The 24,832-nt window shown below is 44.9% G+C and overlaps 2 protein-coding genes across 2 annotated transcripts; one reads left to right on the top strand and one right to left on the bottom strand.

Moving 5' to 3' along the window:
- Window positions 1-1,687: 1,687 nt before the first annotated feature.
- LOC115315447 lies at window positions 1,688-19,981 on the top strand. Its single transcript, XM_040218161.1, has 6 exons — window positions 1,688-1,714; window positions 9,319-9,406; window positions 12,975-13,187; window positions 16,672-16,843; window positions 17,877-17,962; window positions 19,606-19,981. Exons 3-6 carry the CDS (start codon window positions 13,092-13,094, stop codon window positions 19,894-19,896), a joined length of 645 nt encoding a protein of 214 aa, XP_040074095.1. The 5' UTR covers window positions 1,688-1,714; window positions 9,319-9,406; window positions 12,975-13,091; the 3' UTR covers window positions 19,897-19,981.
- A 157-nt stretch (window positions 19,982-20,138) lies between these two features.
- LOC120846416 lies at window positions 20,139-20,830 on the bottom strand. The gene is made up of 2 exons (XM_040218162.1): window positions 20,697-20,830; window positions 20,139-20,422 (listed from the first exon to the last, which is right to left on the bottom strand). The coding sequence occupies exons 1-2, from the start codon at window positions 20,812-20,814 to the stop codon at window positions 20,220-20,222; spliced, it is 321 nt and encodes a 106-aa protein (XP_040074096.1). The 5' UTR covers window positions 20,815-20,830; the 3' UTR covers window positions 20,139-20,219.
- Between the last annotated feature and the right edge of the window lie 4,002 nt (window positions 20,831-24,832).

Here is a 24,832-nt window from a genome sequence, read left to right as displayed (position 1 = left end):
ACGCACTCCGGAGTGCGCTTCGGACGGAAATGGCTACACGCACTCTGCGGAGAGCTCATGCCGCTCGGGTCACCCTTTTCGAATGGCACGTGTATCGCTGGGGAGCCCGCCTGCGTTCCCCCCGCTTCGCGGCGACAGTGTGAGGCTGCTAATTACAAAACGTAACCAGTACACGCCGCTTCGCGGCGTCCAGCCGGCAACCCAAGCCCCGCTGTCCCCGATCGCATCAGGAAAGGGAGTCCCGTACCATTTAGTTTTGCGAAGTTTCGTCGGCAACGAATCTTAGTGTTCACCGGGGAAAAAAAAAAAAAAAAGTAAATATTGCCAAATGCTTCGACAAAACAAAATGTTTGAGAAAACGAAACAAAAAGAAAGTGGGACCACCGCGGATCGAACCCACGTCCACTAGCGTACGAAGCTGACACCTTAACCACTACGCTATGCCACCGCTTAAAAGAATGAGTTGTTGTGACTATTCCTTTTATATGAGACTAGCGGAGTGCGTACAGCCATTTCCGTTTGAAGTGCACTCCGGAGTCCGTAGGCTTTATCCTTCCTGAAGTGGTGGTGTAGTGTAGTGGAAAGGTGTCTGCCTTACACGCAGCGGGCCCGGGTTCGAACCGCAGTGTGGGTTTACTTCTTTTTTTTTCTTCTCGATTTTTTTTTTGTCGGTATTTACATTTCTCTTTTACAATTATCTCTGAAAGACATGAAGGCATGTTGTCGACGAAACTTCGCTGAACTAAATGGCCGGAGGTGCAATAGGGCATAGCGGGTTTGGGTTGCTGGCTGGGCGGCGTGTACGGAGGGCTAAGTGGGTTAATAGGGAGTTTTCATAGACCGTTTTCGCCGTCCCGCAATGCCCTACGCAGCTTGCTATGATGTCGGAACTCTACAGTCAAGGGCATGGGCGCACAGGCGCAGTAGCGGCTTCTTCGTTGCAGAGGGCTTAGCGGTGAACGAAACATGGTCTACGAAAACTCCCTCTTAGTTTTGTAATTAGCAGCCGCATACTGTCGCCGCGAAGCGGCGTGAATGCAGGGGAGGGGGGGGGGGGGGGTGTTAACGAGCCCCCCAATGATACACGCGCCGTCGGAAAAGGGTGACCCAAATGGCACGAGCTCTAGCTCCGCGTTCCAGACGGAACTCTAGTAGCAGCTATCGTTCCGTCTGGAACGCTAGCCACACCGTACGTCCAAATCGCCGCCTTCCCTAGGTTCACAGGGGCGAGAGAGGAGGGTGGGGGAGAAGGTTAGGCATATCCATTTCAGTGCTCTGTCTGGACGTAACGCTAGCCACTGCGTTGGACGTAACGCTAGACACCTCTTTTTTTTTTACTTTTTTTTTGTAGGGCATTTGACAATATTTACAGTAAGCTCTCCACGTCGTGCGTATGGCCATTTCCGGTCAACGTGCACGAGCTCGTGCCTATAGCCTTTACTCTTCATTGAATAGGACTGATTTGAGCCAGCACATATGAGAACTGAAAAGAAGCTAAGTGCCTCTGGAGCTGATTTACTAACTATATAAAAATATTTTTGGGTTAGATATATGTGAAGCTAGTCCATGCGCATACATTTTACAGATGCTGGATTTGGTATTTGAAGAATACACTGACCTTGCTGCGGACGACGAAATACATGACATGGCTAAAATCACTCTCCTGCCCATTGCAACTGTCCCAGAGGGTGGGCCAGGCTCATCTTCCACTCAGGTATTTGGTTTTGCAACAAGTTCAAGGTATATCAAGCATTAATGAAAAAAAAAAAGAAACGGTTTATTACTAGGAATATAATCACAACTGTGATAGGCTGTGTCTATACGAGCGTTTTTTTAATTTTTTATTCTTGAAAAATTTTTTAATGGTGATAGCTATGTTAATGCCGCCTTCACTGTATGTTTGTGGAGCTTGGTGCCTGATTATGATTGGTAGAAAAGCGTCCTGTCACTTCTGTACGTCCGTCACTATCCAGCAAGTGTGACGCCGGCGCCTCCAGCAGACACGCTGTCTGTCGAGATAGTGGCGAAGGGCATGAAACACGGGCGTCACTTTTTTTTTTTTGCATCATAATCAGGTGCACCTTTCAGCGTGTGGTTTTGAGTTAACCCTTTAGACGCCGAGGATGAGTCTGACTCGTCCACGGAGTTCGTCCCGCAAATGCCAAGGATGAGTGTGGCTCATCCGCTCGTTTCAGCCCGTGTCTGTAGTGCCAGCGACGAGGCACGCTCGTCCAGTCTATTTTTGTGTTGAGAATAGTTCTCCCGCTAGCCAGCAGGAGAAAAAGCGAACCAGAATTTCGCTAATTTTTGCATCATTTTGAGAATTTATCATGCTCCTCCGGCAACATGGGTTTTTAAAAATGGCGTCTCTTTCGAGTGGTGACATGCATCGCTCGTCTAGTCGGAAGCGCGTTTCTTTAGTTGATGATGAGTTTTCTACAGGGTGAAACAAGGAGACGGCACGCTCTTTAAATCGACCGGAAAATTCGGTTTCTTAACCTATCGCGCTACGGCTTTGTGCAGCGTTGCCCACAGATGGTGCATTTTTTTTGTAAAATTTGCAAAGAGCGAACTTACCCGAGGAAAAAGTAAAGAAAGAAAAAGGCTTAGCTCCCATGGAAACACAGCGAAGCCACCGGTCTTCAAACAACACGGCGCCGATTAGCACGGGACACAAGAGGTGGCGCAAGCGGTCGCGACGCCAACTGCCTCCAACGAACGAGCAGACGACGCCGAGACTCGAGAGCCGGCGTATTTAGCAGACAAGGAACTGCAGTTCTTCGTTGTTACTGCGCCTGTTTTTTGTTTCTGCGACTGTCGCCGCCTGCGGAACGCGCGTCGCTTTTGAGTCGAAAAGATTGTCTGCTAATGACGCTGGCTCTCGACGCCGTCAGAGCCGTTTATACTGAGAGAGTTTGGCCTTCTTAAGGAGATTTTGGCAGTCTGACAACCACAGCAGCGTAGTCTGACAACCGGGGGATGACTACTTCCGTCCGCCATATTGTGGATCTGCCTCATAGGAACTCTACGCGATTTCACAGGAATGAACAAGACAAAGAAGTAACGCCATATTGTGTTATCGCGAAATCCGCTGGTTCTAGCGGCCAACAAGCTCCGCCCATCGGCCAAACTCTCTCAGTATAAACGGCTCTGGACGCCGTATGCTCGTTCGTTGACGGCGTTCGTTGCGCCATCTCTTGTGTCCCGTGCTAACCGGCGCCGTGTTGTTTGAAGACCGGTGGCTTCGCTGCGTTTCCATAGGAGCTAAGCCTTTTTCTTTCTTTACTTTTTCCTCAGGTAAGTTCGCTCTTTGCAAATTTTACAAAAAAAATGCACCATCTGTGGGCAACGTTGCACAAAGTCGTAGCGCGATAGGTTAAGAAACCGAATTTTCCGGTCGATTTAAAGAGCCTGCCGTCTCCTTGTTTCACCCTGTAGTTTGGATGATGATGACTTTGCGCTAGACGATAGTGACGGAAGCGGGGAGTCCGCGGAAGAGTTTGAAAGCTCAAGTGACTCGGACCTTAGCGGCGATGAGGTCCATGCTTCGGCGCGAGACTGGAAAAGTGTGGACACGACAAATCCTTCATGAGCCCCTCCCCGCTTTCCCTTTATTGCCACGCCGGGCGTCACGACACCCGTCGACACGTCGCTCGTCGAACACGACACCCTCAATGCTGTTGGGTACTTGTAACTCTTGCTAAGCCAGACGTAATGACTCTGGTCGTCAATGAGGCAAAGAGGTACCTATGCCGATCAACACTTGGCGACCGCGCTGATCTCAAGGGGATCCCAAATGAAGGCGTGGTAACCGGTGACGGAAGCAGAAATGAGTCTTCTTCACCCTGCTGCTTCTACAGGAAATAGTAGACAAGCCAGTTGTCGAGTGGTATTGGTCAAAGCGCACAGTGATTGAAATCCTAGTGTTTGGGGAGGTGATGAGTAAGAGCAGATTTATTTTGCTCACGAAGTTTTTCCACTTTGCGAATAATGGAGATGATGCTGGTAAAGTGGGGCAAGCTCGTCAAAAACTTCTCAAGATCTGGCCGGTGTTGTTGCTCATGAAGGACCGCTTCAAAGCAAGCGGTCTCGGTTCCCATTTTTAATTTTTTTGCCTCACATGGCCTAAGATTGGATCAATTTTGGTTTTCAGTTGTTAAGCTTTTATACCCATGTCTTACATGCTTGAAATAAGGAAGAATTCTTCTATCAAAGTGTGCTATAAAAAAAATTTGAATTTTGGGTACATTTTTTCGAAAACTGGCTGGCGCTTAAAGGGTTAAGCAAAAAAAGGAAAAATTAACAGATGAATATCTCAAAGCCTGTTGCTTTTTCGGGAACCGTGTCAATTGGGTTGGCTTTTATTAATGGCCACCTTTAAAACTACAATAGACCCTTTCCGGAATTCAGTCTGGCCACTTTGATCACTATCATCATCATCTGAAAACGCCATATGTGCTACACTAATGGCGGACTTCTGTTTACTGATGTAGGAAGTTGAAGATGCTCCTGAGCATCTTCATCTTCAGACCCTCAGGGCTAGGGTGACCAGACGTCCCGTTTTGGCTGGGACAGTCCCGTTTTTCAGGTCCATTTCTGCCGTCCCGTCTTTTTATCCCAATATAGAATCATGTCCCGTTTTCGCAGAAGTACATAGTTTCAAAATTGGCACCAAGCGAGTAGAAGCAAACTGCAACTATGCCTATTCGTTGCAAGTATATTTTACAAAACTAACCGTAGGTACTTTACAATATTTACCCAGAGAGTAAAATTTAGGACTGTTCTTGCCCACAAACACTTTTTCTTTCGCGAGGACGGTAGAAATATTTTTTTTTTAGTTACTGGATATAGCACGGATGTAGAATCATGTAGGAATAGCACGCATGTAGAATTTAATTACATTTTTTCTCAAACTTTAGTACCCCCCCCCCCCCCCCCCCCCCTTTACCGCTGGGATGTCCCGTTTTCTACCTTGAGGAATATGGTCACCCTACTCAGGGCCTGAGGACATTGCAGAGGGGAGTGTGTTACAAGGAGACATCAAAAGCAAACAAACAACAATCAAAAGCAAACAAACGACAATCTTAAGAATGAAAAAAATACATAATAATGAAATGCTAAAAGTTAACACTGTTAAGGCATCGTTTAGAAGCGATGGAATCGGATATGGATGCCACAGATGCTGGAAGGTGATTCCATAAGACCGTCGTCTGAGGTATAAATAAATTATAAAAAGTTGTAGTGTTACATTGAGGAATGCCCATCTGTGGATGGTCAAGAAATTATGATATGTAAAGAGGTGTCAGTAACTTGTCACATAGCAGAGGATTATAGTAATAAATTTTGTGGAACAGACACACTGTTAAGATTTCCACGTAATGCAAGGTTAGGTAGGTTCAAACTTATTTTCATTGATGTTACACTGGCAGTGCAGTGATAATTAGCAAGGATGAAACAAATAGATCTGTTCTGAATTGCTTCAAAAGCCAATATCAACACGTTAATGCCAGGGTTCCCAATTCAAGAGGCATATTCCAGCTTAGAGCGCACGAGCGTTTTGTAAAGAAGCACCTTGAGAGATAAGGGAACTGATGAGAAGTTCAGTGTGATTGTTCGCCTGCACTCAAGCACGTAGACCAAAGTATAGGGTGGTCCAAGTCACCAGGATCGATATAAAATGGATCATAGAAATCGACACCTGCACGTTGTAATCTAGACTTTTTGTCAGAGGTGTATTTCACATGTCGCTTTCCTTTTGTAAAATTAGAAAGCGTAGCTCTCTTTCTGTAAAAAATAAGGCCAAGAAACTTGCCAGGGTCTACGGCGGACAGTGACGCAGACGACAGGGGTCTAGTAGCAAGGTGTGTTTGGCGTTCGTATAGATTGATGGGCTACCTCCTTACTGCGACGGCTTGCGACCAAGGTTTTATAAAATGAAGATAATCTTTTTCAAATGTACCTTCGGTTAAAAAATAAATGCGGGCAATAAAAGCAGAACTTAAAGTAAAAAAAAAAATGTGTCTGCATAACGACAGCGCTTTTGCTGCCAACGTGTCGTCTGCTAGCTTTAGCTGGTCGGCTGCACCGTCGGACGCTGCTCCCGATGCCATCTATGAATACGATCGCCAAACACGCCCTGCTACTGGGCTTGGTCGTCTGGGTCGTTGCCTGCCGTTAACCCTGGCAATTTTCTTGGTCCTATTTTTTGTAATTTTACAAAAAAAATTGACCCGTGAAATAGATCTTTGACGAAAGGTTTAGATTGCTACGTGCAGGCGCCTGTTTTTATGGTCCATTTTAGATCGATCCTGGTGACTTGGACCACCCTATATATAGAGTATTGTATCGGGCACATAGGGTTTTGTCGAGGGGGGGGACCGCCCATGTCAAAATGGCATAGATGGGGGAGGGGGAGCGGGCAGGGAGAGGAGGTCCCAGCAAAACTGAGGATTTGGGGCTATGTGCTCGTATTGTATATGCAAGTACAGTTGCTGGTGGTGTGAGCTGGAATATGCAAGCGGTGACCGGGCTGCGCAGACCACATAGCCGCAGCAAGTGACTGGCCACAGCCTGGTCGTCACTCATGCTTTCCTGCTTATATCGCTTGCTAATGTATGTATCGAGGTCCTCGTTAGATAAACTTTGTTTCGTGTTAGTACTGGATACCAGAGCAGTTTGAGTGTTGCATTAGAAGGAGGGGGCCAGTCAGGGCCATGTCTTTTTCAAAGTGATATGGCTTGCATGCTCTACTGGACGGTGTTGCACTGTACTCCGCATATTATTCTTAGCATTGAACAGCATCTCTGTTTGACACTATGTGAAATTGCATGCTGTGCATGTTTGCATCTACCGAAGAGCTTAAGCTTCAAATTCGGGCTCAGATTATGAGCCACGAACCAAGAATACGGTGCCGAATTTCTGTATTATTGAAGACGAGCGTATTGGTGAAGGTTCATATCCACACACGAAAGGATAAGAAACGGAAGGTGGACAGGGCCGAAATAGGACCTCTGGAAAGATATCTTGGTTTGTTCTTGTCCACTGCGTTTTTTATTCTTTCATGTGTGCATATGAAAATTTTGTACATTACGATTTATACTGAATTCCTGAAACGGCGAGCATCTAGCGGCATTTATTAGTAATAAATACACCAAACCTTACTTATAGCATGTAAAGTACAAACCGTTATATCATTAAAACAGCCTGCTGGGGTCCTTAACACAAATCCAGTAACTTTACACTGCAGGGATTTCCTTTCGTTTTAGGAGGAGGCTTCATTGGAGACGGTGCGCACTGAAAACTGTGAAACCGCCCAAAGAGAGAGCTTGCCAGATGAAACTTCTCCAGATGACTCCTCTCCAGATGTACCATTGGTAGGCATCGAGCCCTTTGAGCTGTAAGTGTGTTTTAATGGTTGCGACTATAGAGGCTATGTTGTGATACAAGGCAGCCTCGAAATGCTTCTATTCCGCTGTCACTATAGAACGGCGGACAAAGTGGCATCAATGGAAACGCTCATACCAGCTGCACTAGCGTCTCACCGGGTGCCTACCGTACATGTGCGCTTTGCTTAGGGTGGTGACATCTAGCCATTTTGGTTCGCGTCTTTTTATTTATTGTTTGCTTGGATCACATGTCGGCTAGTAGCTTTACCTGCGCGGTGCCGTTTTGTTTCATCTACTTCTTTGACGCATCTCACGTACATGGACCATTGTGTCCTGCTGCGTTCCCTGGGCAATGGAGGAACCAGGCACGTATCCAGGGGGGCCCATGGGGCCCGGCCCCCTCCCCCCCCCCCCAATATCTTCCATTTTGCTGGGGCCTCCTCTCCCTCCTCCCCCTCATACAGCATTTGGCCTCTGCCCCCCCCCCCCTCCCTCCCTCCCTCCCTCCCTCTTCCGAAACAAGACCCTGGCTAAGTGCCTGGGAGGAACACGGGCGCTTCACAAGACTGATACACGCATGTGTCCTCACCACATGCAGTTTATTCAGGGAACACAGAGCTGATAGCTCAGGTGGTAAAGCACTTGGCTCACACACAGTAGGCCCATAGTTCGATCCCTGGCAGCGGCAAAGTGTAACAAATGTTTTAGAGCATTCATCAATATCGACGACGGTTTCTCTACACCATCATTTCAAAGGGGGGTGAAGAGCCCATAACAGCTATCGCTTTAAAATGAGGTTGAGAAAAAGCATGTGAGACGCCTATAACATATTTATTGTATTTCTGTTTTTTTGTTTTTTTTTTATATGCTTCTACATAGCAACATTTTTTTTCTTTTTTTTTTTTAATAATCATTTTCTTATAAAATAATTGCACTATTTTTAGGCCTTCGTGTTCAGACGACGATGGGAACACCTTCATTTTCCCCAAGCTTGGAGCTCTCCATGATACGATCATCTCTGGCAAACCTCTGACATCTTCATCATTCCGAAAGATTGTGGAGCTCCTCTTTCGTGCAATGGTGAAGATAACAATGTAAGTAAGGTGGTCTCAAAATTCGGACTTATTCCTAGCTTCATCATTTCCAGTTCCTTTCATGGGTGACTTCTTTGTGGGCACCGGTCAACCTTTGTCTTGCTGTATCTTTCTGTATCCAGCTAAACCTATGTCTTAAATCACAGTATCGAAGCAGGTGAAACTGATTTTTGCAATATATTTGAAGTGGGTTTAATCCCTCTAACCCTCCTTGTATACAAAAAAAAAAAAAGTAATTCGGAAAAAAAGCTAGGTTGCTTCTTTCTGGTCCTTATCTTGCCAAATTTTGTGCAGTGGTAAACATAGTAGATTGATGGCTTATTTGCGTTGTTTCACAAGTGCATCTTTGTGCTGAATTTTAGGCTTCTTGGTCGAGACCGCTGCGCCAAAAATGAAATTAGTCAGTTCAGGCTAGAGAAATGTTTGGTTAGTTAGGTCACTTCTTGTCATTTGCTAGAAGCAATCCATGCCCTCGCTGTATTTACAGGTGTATGTGTTGCTGGTGTGTAAAATTAATGGAAGCTTTAAGTAACTTGCTCGTTTTCCTTCAATAGGACAACATGTCTCTTTGTCGAAATTCATATTACAAGAATTTGCTAAGCGGAAAATGTGTAGATATTCCTTTTTTTTTTTAAATATCTGAAAATTTGGTGCGACTAGTTATAATCGATTGGGGGTCATTGGCATGTTTAAAACATTGGTGCACTGTGTACCATCTGAACAATACCTTGCATCTTCCTCGCGTAGGCTCAGTCTGCATACGGGACCTATTGATTCACAATGTGGGTTATAATATTAGAGATTGTTGAGCCATAAGAATGGGCACGACTTTTCTGCAGGTTCCCATCTCAGCACTTTTACTCCAAGGTCACTCAGCTACTAACTGACAAGTACCCTCAGCTCCAAGATGTTATAGGAACTGGATCAGTAAGCACATTTCTTTTGCACGTTTATAATAATAGCTGCGATCAATTCTTAGCATTGGTGCTTCTATACATCTTTCCAAAAAACGCTCCTAGGCCGCCGCCATGTTGCTGATGCTGATGCAGCTGGCCCTCTATCAGCTAGAAATTTTCTGCCACCCTCTTGGACTGTGAACACCCGCTCAGTGCGGTTCTCTACCTGTTTTGGCGGTTTTGCATTCAACGTTTTCTCGCCCCTCTTGAAAGTTCCCACTTAATTTTTTTTATGAGTGCTGCATACCCTTTCTGTGTTATCTTCCATTGTGATATATAAGACTGGTAAGTGCCTGCCATTCAAGCTTTTCTGCTCGACATTCATGGGAAACGAAGGAAGTGATGGACGTCGAACTGCCCTCAACGCGATTTTGCAAACATTCTTCTCCCCCCTCCCAGAGATAATCCGCATAGAATCCTCGGTCATCTCCAAAAATAGTTGTCTGGGTTGGGGTGGGAAACGGGTCAGTCGCGTTTGTTCCTTTACCTTGGTGCTTTAGTGAAAAAGAAAGCTCTCCCCAGCTCAAAGGTGAAAAGAGTATAGCTGGACGCCATAATTTCATTCCTTGGCGCAGGAACGATTCCCTTGGTAGGCTCCCAATAACTGATATCGCAGCAAAAATGCTATGGCTGGACCTAAATTTAAATTTAGATAGTTGTTCAAGCTGTGGTATTTCTTTATTTTACAGGACTCGTGGAGAGTAGCACTGCGGTACAAGTTCAAAAATGAAAGACGTCGCCTTTCAGACGACGTCCGGGTTGCTGAAAACCTTGCAAAATTTGGATCAAAAAGACCAAATGATGGAGGTGCAGCCACACAGCTGAAGCGGCAAAAAAAGATTAAGCTGGTGAGGGGCAATGTTTAAACTTTCCGGGATAAACTTGGAAGATCAAAAATTGCTGATGTGGTTCGGATGCGGATATCGTGTCTGCATAGTGGATGATCAAATTGTTATCTACGCATGGTTTTCTTTCTACTCATCAGTGTCTGCCTTAGAAATCAACGAAACGCTTCCATCAATCAGATAACGCGAATCGGGAAAACTACAATGGTTTATCCCGTCTCCGCGAGTAGGTGGAAGCATGAAATGCTTTCGAGTGGAAAGGATTCGGAAAGATGATGATGGCAGGGAGCTCGATTCATTCCGATTCGATGGTTGGCACTCACTGGAAGCTCACCTGAGATTGGAGCTCACCTGGAAGCTCTCAAGATCCCAGGCGAGCTTCCATTAAGTGTCAATCAGTGATTTGGAACCAGTGGAGCCTCCTGCAATCGTCCTTCTTCTTGGGTCCTTGTCTCACAATGTCCATAAGATCTGAGAACATGCAGCACTCTAATGAGCAGAAAGAGTACTACCCTTGTCGCACTATGGTTTTCGAGATCACTGGCACGTAAAGCTCCTTGCACATCGCCAAAGAGCTTTGCACATGAGCAATCTTCAAGACTTCGTTAACACTACAATTTCTTCCTGTTGTGCGACGGCCATGTTCAGTAGCATACTTGAAAACCTTAATCTTCAAACCGCATGTTAGCTAATGTATGAAACCATCGTGGAAACCCCACGATCGTGCTGTTGGGGCAACCATAAGCTATAGACATTTGCAGAAAAAGCTCTCTGGCCGCCGCCATTTTGCGAACCAAGCGGCCCCTACCAGCCATAAATTTCTGCCACCTGCCTGAGCTGTGGAAACCCGGTCAGCATGACTCCCCAGCTGCATTGTGCATTCAGAGTTCGCCAACTTTTCTTGGAAATTTTTACTTTATTTGCCTGTTTAGGATGCTTACCCTTTGTGTGCTATCATGCACTGTGAGAACCAGGGAATACCAGGGCTCATAGCCTGCTCGGCCTTCGCAGGAAACAAACGAAGAGAGTGAACGTCAAGCAACTCGCGAGTCGTGACGGAGGCAGTTCGACATTCTTGAAGGATTATTTCCGTTGAGATAATCTCCAGAAAGCCTTCCCGACTTGTGTTCCGAGTCTTCGCGAAAAATAGCTGATAGGGTCGGGTCCGGAGTGTTTGCTTTGAAGCTGTGCAAAAAAGCAGCTCTCTTCTACATGTGCCCAAAACACACCGGATTCCGTCTGATCGTCGTGAAGTTACTATCGTCGACACTGTTTATTGGATATGCTGTGTTATTTGAGACCTTTCTCAAATCCTGTTCGGATAACGCGGCATTGTGGGGTACGTACAATATATGTTGTTCGATTGATGAGACTCGTTGAATTTCATTTTGTGGGCGAGTAAATCTATGCAGTTTGAATATCCTGTGCGGTCAAATATTTTTGACGGTTAAGATCTTTGTAGATTGACAAGGCGGAGTGTATGGTGCCGTAAAAAGACCAACATAAAATAAAACAAACATCCCAGTTGCATTCGTTCTGTCGCTCACGGACTCACTAAAACAGCTTTCGTTGCTTTGTTTTTGTTCTCAAAAATAGTACAGAGCATTCTTAAAAACCCCGAGAAATTCTATTTGCCATAGAATACAAAAGAAAAATAGAACACGGCAATTTAGCCTCCACCAGCGTCCGAAAGTGTGCCCACGCAGGCTGCCACAGCCCACTGACGAGAAACTCCACAGCTCAGCGCAGTCTGGCAACACTGACTTATCCTCTCAAAACCAGGGATGCCTGCTGTAAATCGCTTCGTTCGAGACTGCCGCTTGAAAGGTCTATAGGCAACTTTCAAAAATCCTGCCATGCAACATTGCATGCGTTGCACGCTCGGAACAGTTGGCTGCGAAGCTGAGTGACATGGTTTCAGTCGAACAGGCGTTGTCTCTGCTTGCGCGACGAAACATGTGCAGTCGCAAGTATGCTGAAGTTTCTCTCGCGTAAAACATCAACCAAGGCACCTGCAATTTTTTTGCTTAAAACCTGGCATGCTCGAAACCAATAAAATAGTGGCCAGTGTTTTTTTAATTGCTTGGCGACATTTATGGTATTTTACACTTGTGGGATGTCTCAGTTGTGAAAATGAAGTAGCGAGTTCCATTATGACACAATAATCATGGCAAATATCTGAAGCCGGAACTAAATGGCCCGCTAGTACCCGGAATTCATTTCTTGGCATCTCCACACCAGGGGCCGCCCCGATTCGGAAAAAAGCTTATTGCAAAATGGCGGAAGGTTCATTTCTTCCCACGACCCCGGCTTGGCTTGGCCACCTGGAGATGGAGGTCGTTCCTTCCCATGATCGTCTAGCTGTTTATCGCTCAAAGTGGCGCATAAAAAAATTTGAACGTTCCCACCTCGTGATACAAAGTTGGGGGTGCATTTATTGAGCAAGGTGCAAGGAAATATGTTATATATTTTTATCTGGACTGTTTCCTTTTTTATATTGTGTGTTTTCTACTGTTTGTGCTCCCGTAGGGTAATGCCTTGGGCAATGTTAGGTCAAATGATTGAATTCAATTTTACCTTATCAGAAATTTTGGCATGCTAAGAGCATCAAGCACTAAAAAGGTAGTCAGTTGTTGTCCTTCTGTTAATGAATATTCATGTCTAAATCGCGCCCTTTCGATCATGCCTCTCAAGAACATCACTGCTTCGGCTTTGGCTGGAGAGGACGAAGCCAGCCTGATCGCCCATGAGGAATGGCTTATACGAGAAGGACGAAAGGCAGCTCCTGATGAAAAAGGAATCCATGAAAGGATGACTCTCACTGCGAGGAAGAGGCTCTCTCACATGGCACAAATGGGCATTGATGCTGTTAGGACAAGGTACCCATACCTGATGGACTCTCAGCGAGTGAGTCATTGCTGCTACTCTTCCGCTTTATTGAATACGAAGGTGTTGTTGACTTTTTTTTTGTACTGTTGTTTGAATACAGAAACTCTTATTGAAGGGACACTGACAGGGTGTTTATGCTCGCCGATGTTTTTAGTTGTACATGGCTTATGAGAACCCAACTGCCCAGAACAGAATTTGAGGCTCAAAATTCAGTTTCTTTCCGCCCGAGGACCGCCACGAGAACTGGCCGGTTCGAGTTGCGCTCTCTCTCTTTGTGATCACGGGCTGTTTTCTAAGGTTTAGACACAACCACCAAATTTAATCAAAGTCGTGGGTCATTGAAGGCACACAGTCAATATTAAAAATAGCAAAAAGATGAAACCCTTTTTTTGTGACTTCTAAAAAGCTGTTAATAAGATTATTGAGGAAAAAAAAAGTTGCACAGAGAACCGGACGCATTCTGTGCATTTCCTCGTTCAATAGCCCTTTTGCGAAATCCCCCAAGCGCCCTGGCCCGCGCGCGAGGAATTGTGGGAGAGACTGTCCCTGGCCTGGCCACTCTGCCTTGAGATCGCATTGCCTGGTCGCTCGTCTCCTCATAATCTTGTTTTTTGATTTCATTACCTATTTTTATATGTTCAAGTGTATATTTATTGGTTCTAAGTGTTTCTATTTTCTTCTGTGCGCAGTATTTTTTGCATATATATAGTTTTTGTCTTTATTATGCCTTTTTCGACGGGAGTGCTGACGAACAACAGGCCGCTTCGCGTGTCGTTCTCCGGGTGAGTGTTATCGTTGCTACTGGTTCCTGTCGTGCTGTTAGCTGTTCATTTTGGTTCACTTGACCCGCGTGCAGTCGTGAGGAGCCGTTTATGAACACCCACGCAGATGTCATAGGGGTAGGCAGACTCTAAATCAAGAATTGCGACGCGAGAGCAGAGTGCGCTGTGATTTAGCCGCCCGCGCCTGCTCCGTTGACTCGCAGTGCAGCGTATGCCTTCGGGTGCCGCTTGCTTGACCAAGATACAGCAAGCTGCTTTGTCGCTGCGAACCATTTGTCCGAATGTTTGCAAAGCTGAGGCATATGCAACGCTGTGGCGTTTGACAACTGCGCGCTGCGGTGCGATCCCTTTGCAAATGCCGACGGCTCAATGTCGCGGCTTGAATGTGCCTATGGCATGCCTTCATAATCTTTCTTTTAAGCGGTTGTCATTTGCCAACGCCCTTTTTCAAGTGCAGAGATAAGTTGCCGCGAATCATTTGTCCGAATGCCTGCAAAGCCGTAGCACCGTTTGTCATATCCAACGCTGCGGTGCCTGACAAACTGCGCTCAGCGGCGCGAGCCCTTCGCAAGCGCCGGGCGGCCCAACATCGCGGCTTGTGTGCGCTTATAGTATGCCTTCTTAAACTACTTGCTAAGCGGTTGTCAGTTAAAAGCACCCCTTTTCAAGTGCAGAGGTGTGCTGTCTCCCAGGCAGTCATCTTGAAACTCGTAGTTCCTTCGATAATTTTATTTCTCTAGTCAAGATGTCAGCTCAAGGTATTTTATTTCTTTAGGTCACCTTCAGCAGTAACATGCCCTCATAGTACAGTTTGCTGTGTGCCAGGCTGTACAAACAGTACTGCCGGCGGACGGCATGTTTCCTGGCACTGCTTCCCAAAAGACAGCGTCCTGCGAAGCGTTTGGGTGAAGACAACTGCGTGCAGTTGTGAGGCGCTGCAAAGTTGGACATGCCGAACAGTGTTACGGTTTCGCAGGCATTCAGACAAATGATTCGTGACAGCAAAGCGGCGGGCTGTATCTTACTCAAGTAAGCGGTATTGAAGGCACATGCTACAGTGCCAGTCAACTAAGCGACGCGAGAGCCGAGTGCGATTGAGCCACCTGCACTCGCTTTGTTGACTCGCACCGCACTCGGCTCTCGCGTCGTGATTGTTGATTCAGAGCTCTGCCTACCCCTATGACATGGGTGCGGGTGTTCATAAACGGCTCCTCTCGACTACACCTGGGTCAAATGAACCAAAAATGAACAGCTAACAGCACGATAGGAATCAGTAGCAATGGTAGTACTCACCCGCGGAACGACACGCGAAGCGGCGTGTGCAGAAGAGAATAGAAACATTTATAAGCAATAAAAAATACAGTGGTACAGATAAAAATAGGTAATGGAAATGAAAAACCGGATTAAGAGGAGACAGGCGACAAGGCAATGCGATTTCAAGGCAGAGCAGCCAAGCGAGGGAGCCTGTTGAGTGTTAGCAACATCCTAGCTAATGCAGCGACCAACGACTTAGTTGGAAGCTATGGTTCACAGGCCAGGTTTGGAGATCCAATCAACTCTATGCCATACTGCATGAAAAGGACTCGAGGGTCCGAAAGAAAAGAGTAAGAGATTGCTTGTGAAGAAGAAGGTTTGATATTTCATCAGCGTGATGTCTGTAGTACCAATTATTTCTCTGCACTCTTGCAAGACTTGCTTGGCAAGTCAATAGACATATTAAGAACTTCAGAAGCAAAGGGAAGTTAAAAAAAATAATGTTACTAAAAAAAGAAACTTGCGTATTGTGTGTTCGTATGTTTGTTCCTAAAGCCCTTCCCACACCTTCAAGTTGTGGTAAATGGGGGATTCGGCCAACTCGCTGAAAGCCGACTCATCGACAGTCAATTCGTAGTATAGGCCAATTTGTTGTAGGACAATTCATCAAAAGGCAACTTGTCGAAAGGCAACCTGGGACTGTCATTTAACCCATTCGAGGCCGATTCCTCGAATGGGTTAAATGACGGTCCCAGGTAAAAGTTCATGGTTCCTTGTTATCTTTTGATCTAAATTTTTATTTGTGTTTGGACTAGGGACAGCGGTCTTTTTAGGTTTTAGGACAGTACCTTGAGACAAGTTTAGAAATGTAAATTTCGGGATTGTCCTTTTGCTAGTTTTCTTTATTACTTTTTTGTAATGAGCCGCTGCGGACTGTTGCCGCGAAGCAGCGTGGACGGGTAGGCCAAGCAAACTCACACGTGCCACAGTGATGCACACGCGACGTAGTAACTGTCCCCCACTGCACCGTGAAAGTGGAGAAAGCTGCAAGTTGTTATCTTCGACAAGAAAGAGCGCACTGGATGTTTATTACGATACGGCGATATTACGCATTACTATAGGGCAGGATTTGCTTTAACATTTCAGGACAAAATTATATATTATGGCTTTGAAACAGCGGCGACCAGTTGGCGTCTTCGACTAATTTTTCTTCGACGATTTGCCTTATGACGATTCGGCCTATTCGACAAATGGGCTGCTGACGAGTTTACCGTCGATGAGTTGGCTTTCGGTGAGTTGGCCTAGACTCGGTAAATGGTAGTGCCAGTAAAATCTGAATTTAGGCGTTGTTTCTTGTTTCCCTTATTTAAATTAATGAACAAGTGCCAATTTCTTTGTAAATTTTATTAAAGAAATGCCGTGGCATATTTCCTGAACTTTCAATTTTTATATTTTCTTTTGTGAAGTTCGCTAAAGATTTCGAGAGGCTCACGAAGATGAACCTGGCCGACAAAGTCGCAAAAGGGATTGACAAGATCGTTCTGTTGGCCACAAAGAAGGCGATCGACTGCCAGGAGCATGTCCTACTTACACTGCAAGCAGCACCGCACATGGATCTGGGGAGGCTCAGGACACGGCGTGAGTACAGTAAGAAAACCGCTGCGCAAGGGAGGCTTTTCGACCAAGCGATAAAATACCACCATTCAATGCATGCATGGGAAAAGATAGTAAAAAAACAAACAAAAAACTTTCTGTCTTTCTCTTTTGTTGAGGAAGGAAGACTAGCGGAGCTGCACTATGGTGGGAATGAAGTAATGGCCGATCGCTAGTCGGCAAGCCAGAGTGGAAAGGTTGCGGCCATCTATGATGGTTGCTGCCGTCTCCTATATATGGCGGTAGCTGTCCAGAGTTCTGTGTCATCGGGTTATTTGAGGACTGACACGACCCTGGGGAAACTAGCCGCTAACAGCTCCACTGTAAAAAAAATAACCGAGTTTATGTGTGCAACCACGTTGGCGCATTGCTCGGCTGAGAAGTAAGCGAAACTATAGCTTTCAAAATGCGGCCTTTAGGGTGGGCTGCTTTGTGCTGGCCTCCCCTGTATTGAAAGATGGAACGTGACTGGCACTCTCGCTATCAGCGTGCTCGGAAACAATAGTGCTACGTGCTGCAATTTTGCCGCTCTGGTCGTTGGTCGCTCGTGCTAATCTGTTTCTGCTGCAGCTGTACATGCGCAGCGCCTTGGCAGAGGAGAACCCTCTGCCAAGGTGCAGGCAGCGTGGTGGAGGGACGTAGAGGACAGACATTTGGGCTGCACACCAGTGTATGGGGAATAACTTTGGGAGTTTGTATCATACTCCCAAGGTTATTTCCCCGTGGTGATTTGAATTGTTTCATACCATTTGGTGACATGTCCAATGGCTTATCTATAATATTATGTTGCACCCATTTAGGTCGTTCTGGTGTGTTGCCTTCTTTTCTTTTAGTGGGGACAGGCTTGGCCAAGTGAACATCTTAGTATTTGTCTGAAGTTCCCTCATTGTCACTGATCCTACTGGAAGATAAGCAGAACAATGCATACATTTTTTTTCTGAAACCGTCCAGGACACGTGCAACGAAGAGTACAAAAATGTATTTGATATCTTGCACAAATGTTGTTGGTGTTTTTCAGACATCCTGACTGTTGCAACTCTGCGCATTTTGGCACTGAACGTCAAGGAGTCAACATCACTGCCCCTAATGTTCGTGCAAGAAGATGTAAGTTATTTCACTATATTTTTGCGAAAGTTGATGCTAGCAAGAACAAAGTTCCAGCCTACCTTCAATGTAGCAGGGTTAAATAAATGCTAACTAAAAAGGTTTTTTTGTTGTTTTTTGTGGGTAGAGTGTTCGTTTTTTTTTTTGTTTTCACGGTATGTTTTTTCATAGTGCCCGCAGGGGCTAGAATTGGAGCCTTCTGAATACATATTAGTGACCATGTTGATGTCAAAGGAAACAAACATGTGAAATGCACATGAATACAAGTCCTGAAAAACCAATGAAGGCTGGAAGGCGGCAGGCATGCTGATCTTTCTAGGGTTTTCAATACAGAGACAGTGTAGCGTGTTAACTGGCTTCCAACAGTTCAATAGCAGCTTGTTCACCTGGCCCCTTTTGTTAATGGGGTGTCCCAAACATTAGGCCCACCAGGCCCCAAATACTTCTGTAACGCTCAAGAGATAATGGCCACCTAAATTACAGAGATATAAAGTAAAAATTTGAGGCGAACCAAGTTTCGGGTACAATGGCTGAAACGCCAAAAACCTAATAGTCTGGCTTCCAAAACACAGCCATGCTCAACGTGCCTCATGCTGGATTTTCACTGCTCCGGTTGGTGTTCGGACCGGAGAGATATGGCCAGCGACTGCACATAAAATGTAAATGTAGCTCGTGAAAATTAATTTATACAACTACATACGAGACATTGTTATGTTTGCTGTTTTCTGGAACCTTCATCTTTGGGTTTTTTTAGTGTAGAGGAGGAAGCAAAAAAATTAACATTGGCCAACGAACAAATAATAGCATGTACCGTTATGGTCAGTCGGTAGCCCTGCACGGTTCATAAATGCGGGGTGGCGAGGTAAGCAGGGTGCGTCCGTGGCAGACATAGATTGTAGCACCTGAGCTGCCTGCCTTCTGTCGGTGTTTGCCCCCTTTTTTCTCCTTGAAACTTGTCTGCCCTTGGCTATGTTCGCTGATACCGATAAGAACCCATTATTGCACCCAATGAGCGCTGACGACCGATGACACTGCCTGACAAAGCGCGTCTGCGCAAACATCCCTGCTTTTTGTCTTCTCTTCCTTCTGCACGTATTGTTTCTCATCTGTGCATTTGTTGGTGTCCTCTTATCCAAACAATAACCTCAAATGTACACAGGAAGGCTGCTGTCCGCATAAAGAAACCAGGCCACTGTAAAAGTGAGATGTGATAGCAAAGCAAAAAATCACTCTCATGGTGAAAACGAACCAGTGATGCGTCAGATTTTTGGCGTGACTTTTATTTTTTTTATCTCCAGACCTGTACTCATTTCCAACAATAAATAAGTCTAGCAGCGTATCATAATGCATCGGAAAAGTATCTCACTATTGAAATGCAAATAGGTTTCACAAATGCATCTTCATACTGAAATAGAGATACTAAAATATATCTCTAAGCTTATATCGCAATATTTTCATGTCGTGATGTTTCCCCAATTGTAATTCCTCATTCATTTTACATTGTTGCAGATGCCGGTTACTTATTTAAACATAAGCAATGCTCATGGCCTGAACTGGAGTGAATAATAGCAGTTGACAAGAGCAAACATGTTTTGGCCTTCTACATTAAAATATGTTGTGCCTTTTCCTTTTACCTAACGCAGGATGAAAACATCCCACCGACACCGTGTGTCCTGTACAGCGGGCAAGACTTAGAGGATGCAGACTTCTTTCACCTGGTTGTTGATCGTGAGAGGTTGTTCTCCGTTCCAAATGCCGAGGAGGGGCTGTGTATGTTGTTGGCAGCCTATTGGTTGTTCAGTATACAATATGAACGGAAGGCCTTCAACATGCTCGTCACTCTGGAGAGGCTTTTTCTCGGCATGAGCCACACAACTCCAAGGGCAGTGGTAATTAAATTTTTAAACAAAGTTTGCAGGCACGTGCATGGTTGAAGCAATGATTTGTGCTTCAACCACACGCGCATTAACTGCTTCGTTACGGTTCAGTTTGAGCTTTTTCTTTTTTTTTTTTTTTTTACGGTGTTAGTTTGCAGGTTCTGTAAAAATGGATGTCCACCCACGGGACAGTGGGGCTTTACAGTTCAAGTAAGGAAAATGAACACATATTTTATTCAACATTTTATAAGTTAATTTTTACAAAATAGGTTTTGGGAAGAATAGCAAAACTGGAGTGATACCGGCAGAGAAATGAGGCTCATTTATTGGTACGAAAATCAAAGAAGCAGTGCCAGTCAGTTTCAGTGCAGAGGTAGATTTCACAGGACGTGCAATGGTGCTGAGTTTTCTTTGAGGAGCCAGGGTTCCTGCACTGTGTAGCATTCTTGACGTCTTCTTTCTTTGGCACGTGAAGTGCCTGCGCCGTCTGGACTGGCGAGTTCGGCAGTGGCTTGACTCTCTTGCGCGGAACCTGTGGCACCGCACAAACTTTCTAAAATGGCATCAGCCTGACTTGTTAGTCCTGAAAATCGAGCACAATCAATCAAACCAATTGTTTTCACTTCGCGAGTGTTTCAGATTGGTGCGAGCAAAACATGATCATCGCGAAATTCGTGTCATAAGTTTTGGGTCCCAGCGTCCACCCACGTAGACAGTTTGACAAGGGACTACTATAACCCTTGCTAATACTGTTGAAAATATTAAGCATTAGTGACCATCTGTGAACTTTCAAGAACTCTAGAAATATAAATTAACACGGCCTCCGTTTGTGTAAATCACATAAACTGATTACATACCTTGGCGTCGCCCGTAGAACATGCGAGTGCTGCAGGTCGCCATTTTTAACAGCAAGCAACAAGTTTTCAGTGCTGTTTGCTCAACACTCCTCCAGATGGCAGCACAGACTACGTCCATGACGGTGGACAGGCGTCCTTTTCTGTGTGCAACGAAGTTTTTTTTTTTTTTTTCTTCTTACAATTCAAAACCCAATGTTTACACTGGTGGACGCAGGGTCTCAGGAGGTTATACAGGGTGTTTCACGAAAGGTGGACAAATTCAATATTGCAAAAACTGCTCGAAGGCTTGTGTCGTTTTGGCCCTGGGCTCGAGGCCTATTTAGGAAAACTTTTGAAGTCCGGGATAATTAGATTGTTAATTATTTTTGAGTAACTGACTTTTTAGTATTGTGTTTTAGGTTATGGTTTCAATTAGAAAATTGCTCAGCATCATTGAAAAACACTAGATCAACATATTACACAACAATAGAAGGCACGTGCAGCATCTTACGACTTTCTGAAAAACCTCACAAATGGGATAGGTTTTTAAGTTTCGGTTTGCTATTGGAGCGCATCTCGACCTCGACGGCACCATGCCCCGTGGAGAAATGGTGCAACCAGCCTCTGCTGCGTTGCGCAAGGACATCGCAGCAGAGGTTGCTTGCGCCATTTCTCCATGGGGCGCGGTGCAATCGGGGCCGAGATGTGCTCCAATTGCAAAACGAAACTTAAAAACCCGTCGAATTTGTACTGTTTTTCAGAAAGCCGTAAAATGCTGTGCACGCCTTCTGTTGTTGTGCAATATGTTGATCTAGTGTTTTTCAATGATGCTGAGCAATTTTCTAATTAAAACCATAACCTAAAACACAATATTAAAAAGTTAGTTACTCAAAAATAATTAACAATCTAATTATCCCGGACTTTAATCATTTTCCTAACTAGGCTCCTCGTCCAGGACCAGAATGACACCAGCCTTTTTTTTGTTGCGACCCATAGTTTTCGCAATATCGAATTTGTCCACTTTTCGTGAAACACCCTCTATGTGGATATTGCACTTTTCGCGACAGTATTATCAGGTTAATTTTTATTTTGCTTACAGAACAAATGATAGAATGTTTTATGGAGGCATGTTTTCTTTTTCTGTCTTTAAATGTATAACTTATGCCGACCTCCTGTAGGTGAGGTATAATTTATCTGTACGGGGGTTCCTCATTCCTAGTCACTTTCCAAAACTTTATAATTTTCTTTGTACTTGAGATTTCTGTGATATTTTTCATTACATGTTGGCAGATAGCATTGTTTATGTCAAGGAATGGCATACATTGTATTTTTTCTTTCGTTTGTCTTTTAGGGCACAATAAATGTTCAATTTTACACATTCTAATTGATGTCATAATGAGCTTCACTTACTGAAATACTGCTGTGGTTCAGTCAAGGGCTAGACCGCCATGCTTCCAATTAGTAAATAGATATGCTTAAGGAGATGAGTGAAGCGTGTTTCCTGCAATCCTCTGAGACAAAACTTGGCACTTGATCTCCAAACAGGAAAGCTCCACATGCTTCATTTGTAAAAGCCCATTATGTTTATAACTATGGTTTAGCCGTGCAGTACGATGCTTGGGGCCACTGCTTGCTCACTTGAAGTTCGAGAAAGGGCGGCACCGGAAGCACTACCAGTTGCCCTCAGGCTTATGATGTGGCTTGCAAGTAGCTCTTTTGTATTACTTCATGAAGTGAGTTGCGTTCAATGTGACTCGTTCTTTCTTTATCATGTGCCTTGTATGTGATTTGGCAATACCCCCCCAGGTGAAAAAAGGTAAATGTGTTTAGTAAACATGATAAGCTGAGAATCATGATAAGAATATCCAATACTTTATATGATTTTCGTACAATTTAGAATTTCTGATATGTGTATTGGACACATGCCTATAAAATTTTTACTAGGGCCTATGCTTCATTTCAGCTTTCGTCCGAGTGCGGCAGACGCTACCGGCCAATCCAGCATCGGCAGAGTGTCATGTGAGCTTGAACTCCACATAACCAAAACGTTGCATGATACTCTCCCGGCACTGGATTGGCTGGGGTGGCCCAGCATCCACTGGGCCACCCCAGGGGGCGCCCATTTTACGGCAAGCACCCTCTACCAGGGGTGTTTGGCAAGCACCCATTATAAAGGGTGTTTGCCTGAACACCCTAAGGGTGTTAGCCCTGGGACAAACTGGTGTACACCCTTACGGGTGTAAAAACTTTTACTGTGTACGGACCTTCCAAAGAGAAAGAACGGAAAGATGCAGACAAACCAGACGCGAGGCGTACACGTGGTCGCATCCAGTGGAATGGCTCGCATATTCTTATTGGTGTAGCTCACCTCTCAGTACTGATACTAGCACCGTTATCGCGACCGATGCGCGATTCTCAGTGTAGAGAAATCGCTTTTACGCGAACCGACACATGCATTCAAAATCAAAATGCGCAAACGAACAAATCAAGCCAGATGAACCAAAATAATTGACGTGGGACGCAAGGCTTAGAACAGTCTTGCAACGAAAACAAGCTCCTCCACGGCGCTTCCGAAAACGTGTACTTGCGATAGTTGTTCGCTGGAAAGTACGTCAGTTGAGATCTTCGGAACATCTCGGTGATCGCGAGACACCGCGTACTCGTTAAAATGGACGAACTCAACGATTTCACGTTGTTTAAACCGCTCGCAACAACGTCCGGCAGCCATGTTCGTTATGGGATGAAACCGAAGCGCAAAAGGCGATCTGGTCATATTTTTAAACAATACTCTCTTCTTATATCGATTGTTTCTCAAACAAACATGTGCCGAATAAAAGGCTACCACCGGCGGAAAGAAACAACTATATAAAAAACATTTTACACGTCAATGATCTTTCCAACAAATGAAAACCGACAAACGGGGCTTAGCTAGCTAAGCACCTTTTGTTTTGGCCTACAACAAGGCTACCTCCATCTAAATTGCGTCTAACTGAATAAATGCAGCGCTAGAAATACCCGTTATGTCGAAAAAAAAATTAATGCGCGTTTTATTGAGTTTTATTAAAGCATGAAATGCTTTTTAACGCTACCCCCCATCCCAATATATTGTCCGTTCGTCCGTCCATCTGCGATGTTCCCGCTAAACTTGGCGGGGAAATTGATATCAGGAGCTCTATGCACGAAGCCAGTTCCTCAGAAAAATTAGCGTGAAAATTGATGTCTCTTGACCTGCCGTCACGGTACGTAGAAACCAAGTCAGCTCCCCCGCTAAATTTTGCGAAAACATTACCTCCACGTAACTTAAACACCAATTCAGTTCCGCGCTAGATTTGGCGGGAAAGTGGCGTCACCTGACGTCACGTGAATTATACACTTTGATGAAATTGTCGGTACGTCGCCTGCACACTAAACTTTTTTACACCCCTTAGGGGTGTAAATCACTTGTCCCAGGACGAGCACCCTTTGAGGGTGCAAACGAGCACCCCTGTGCCAAAGCACCCTATAGGGGTGTGAAGTAGTATAGGGTGCTCGGTGCAATGCACCCCATTCTAAGGGTGCTGATGCTGATTTTAATGGGTACTCAAGGATGATTCATTCTAATCAAAATAAACTTTTGTAAAACAAAACTTTTCTTATTTACACAGATGATCTCGTCACAGATGAGCACTTAGCCAAGCCGACACTTTGTACAGGCAGACTGGCACTAAAAGTGGACTATTATCTAAAATTAGTTGATTAGCTTTTTCAATTACTGGTTCGACAGCTGTTACGAAATTGAAAACAATCACCTCCTTGAACCAGTCAATTTTTTATAAATCCTAAAATGAGAACACAGACAAAAAAAAAAAGAAAGAAAATATCATTTCACCGAAGGCAGCGGTATTGTAGCGGTCCAGAAAGTATTGTATCCCACAACCCGTTTTGTGTGCAACAATCTTTCTCAATCGTTTTTTCCTGAGGTCAGTGCTCATTTCACGAAAAATAAGCTGGTCTAAGAAGGTGACTGGCTCTATTTTCACAATATGTGCTGGTGCCATCAAACCAGCAACTATAAAGCTAATTCATGGATTTTATGCAATAAGTCCACTTTTAGCTGTCATCTTGCCTGTATAAAGTGTCTGCCAGGACAACTATAACTCAACTGTAAAAAGATAATT

The sequence above is a fragment of the Ixodes scapularis genome, unplaced genomic scaffold, assembly GCF_016920785.2.
Source record: "Ixodes scapularis isolate PalLabHiFi unplaced genomic scaffold, ASM1692078v2 PGA_scaffold0__279_contigs__length_252992795, whole genome shotgun sequence".
Taxonomy (NCBI): domain Eukaryota; kingdom Metazoa; phylum Arthropoda; class Arachnida; order Ixodida; family Ixodidae; genus Ixodes; species Ixodes scapularis.
The sequence above is the reverse complement of the archived record's forward strand: the minus strand, read 5'-3'. Positions and strand labels throughout refer to the sequence as shown.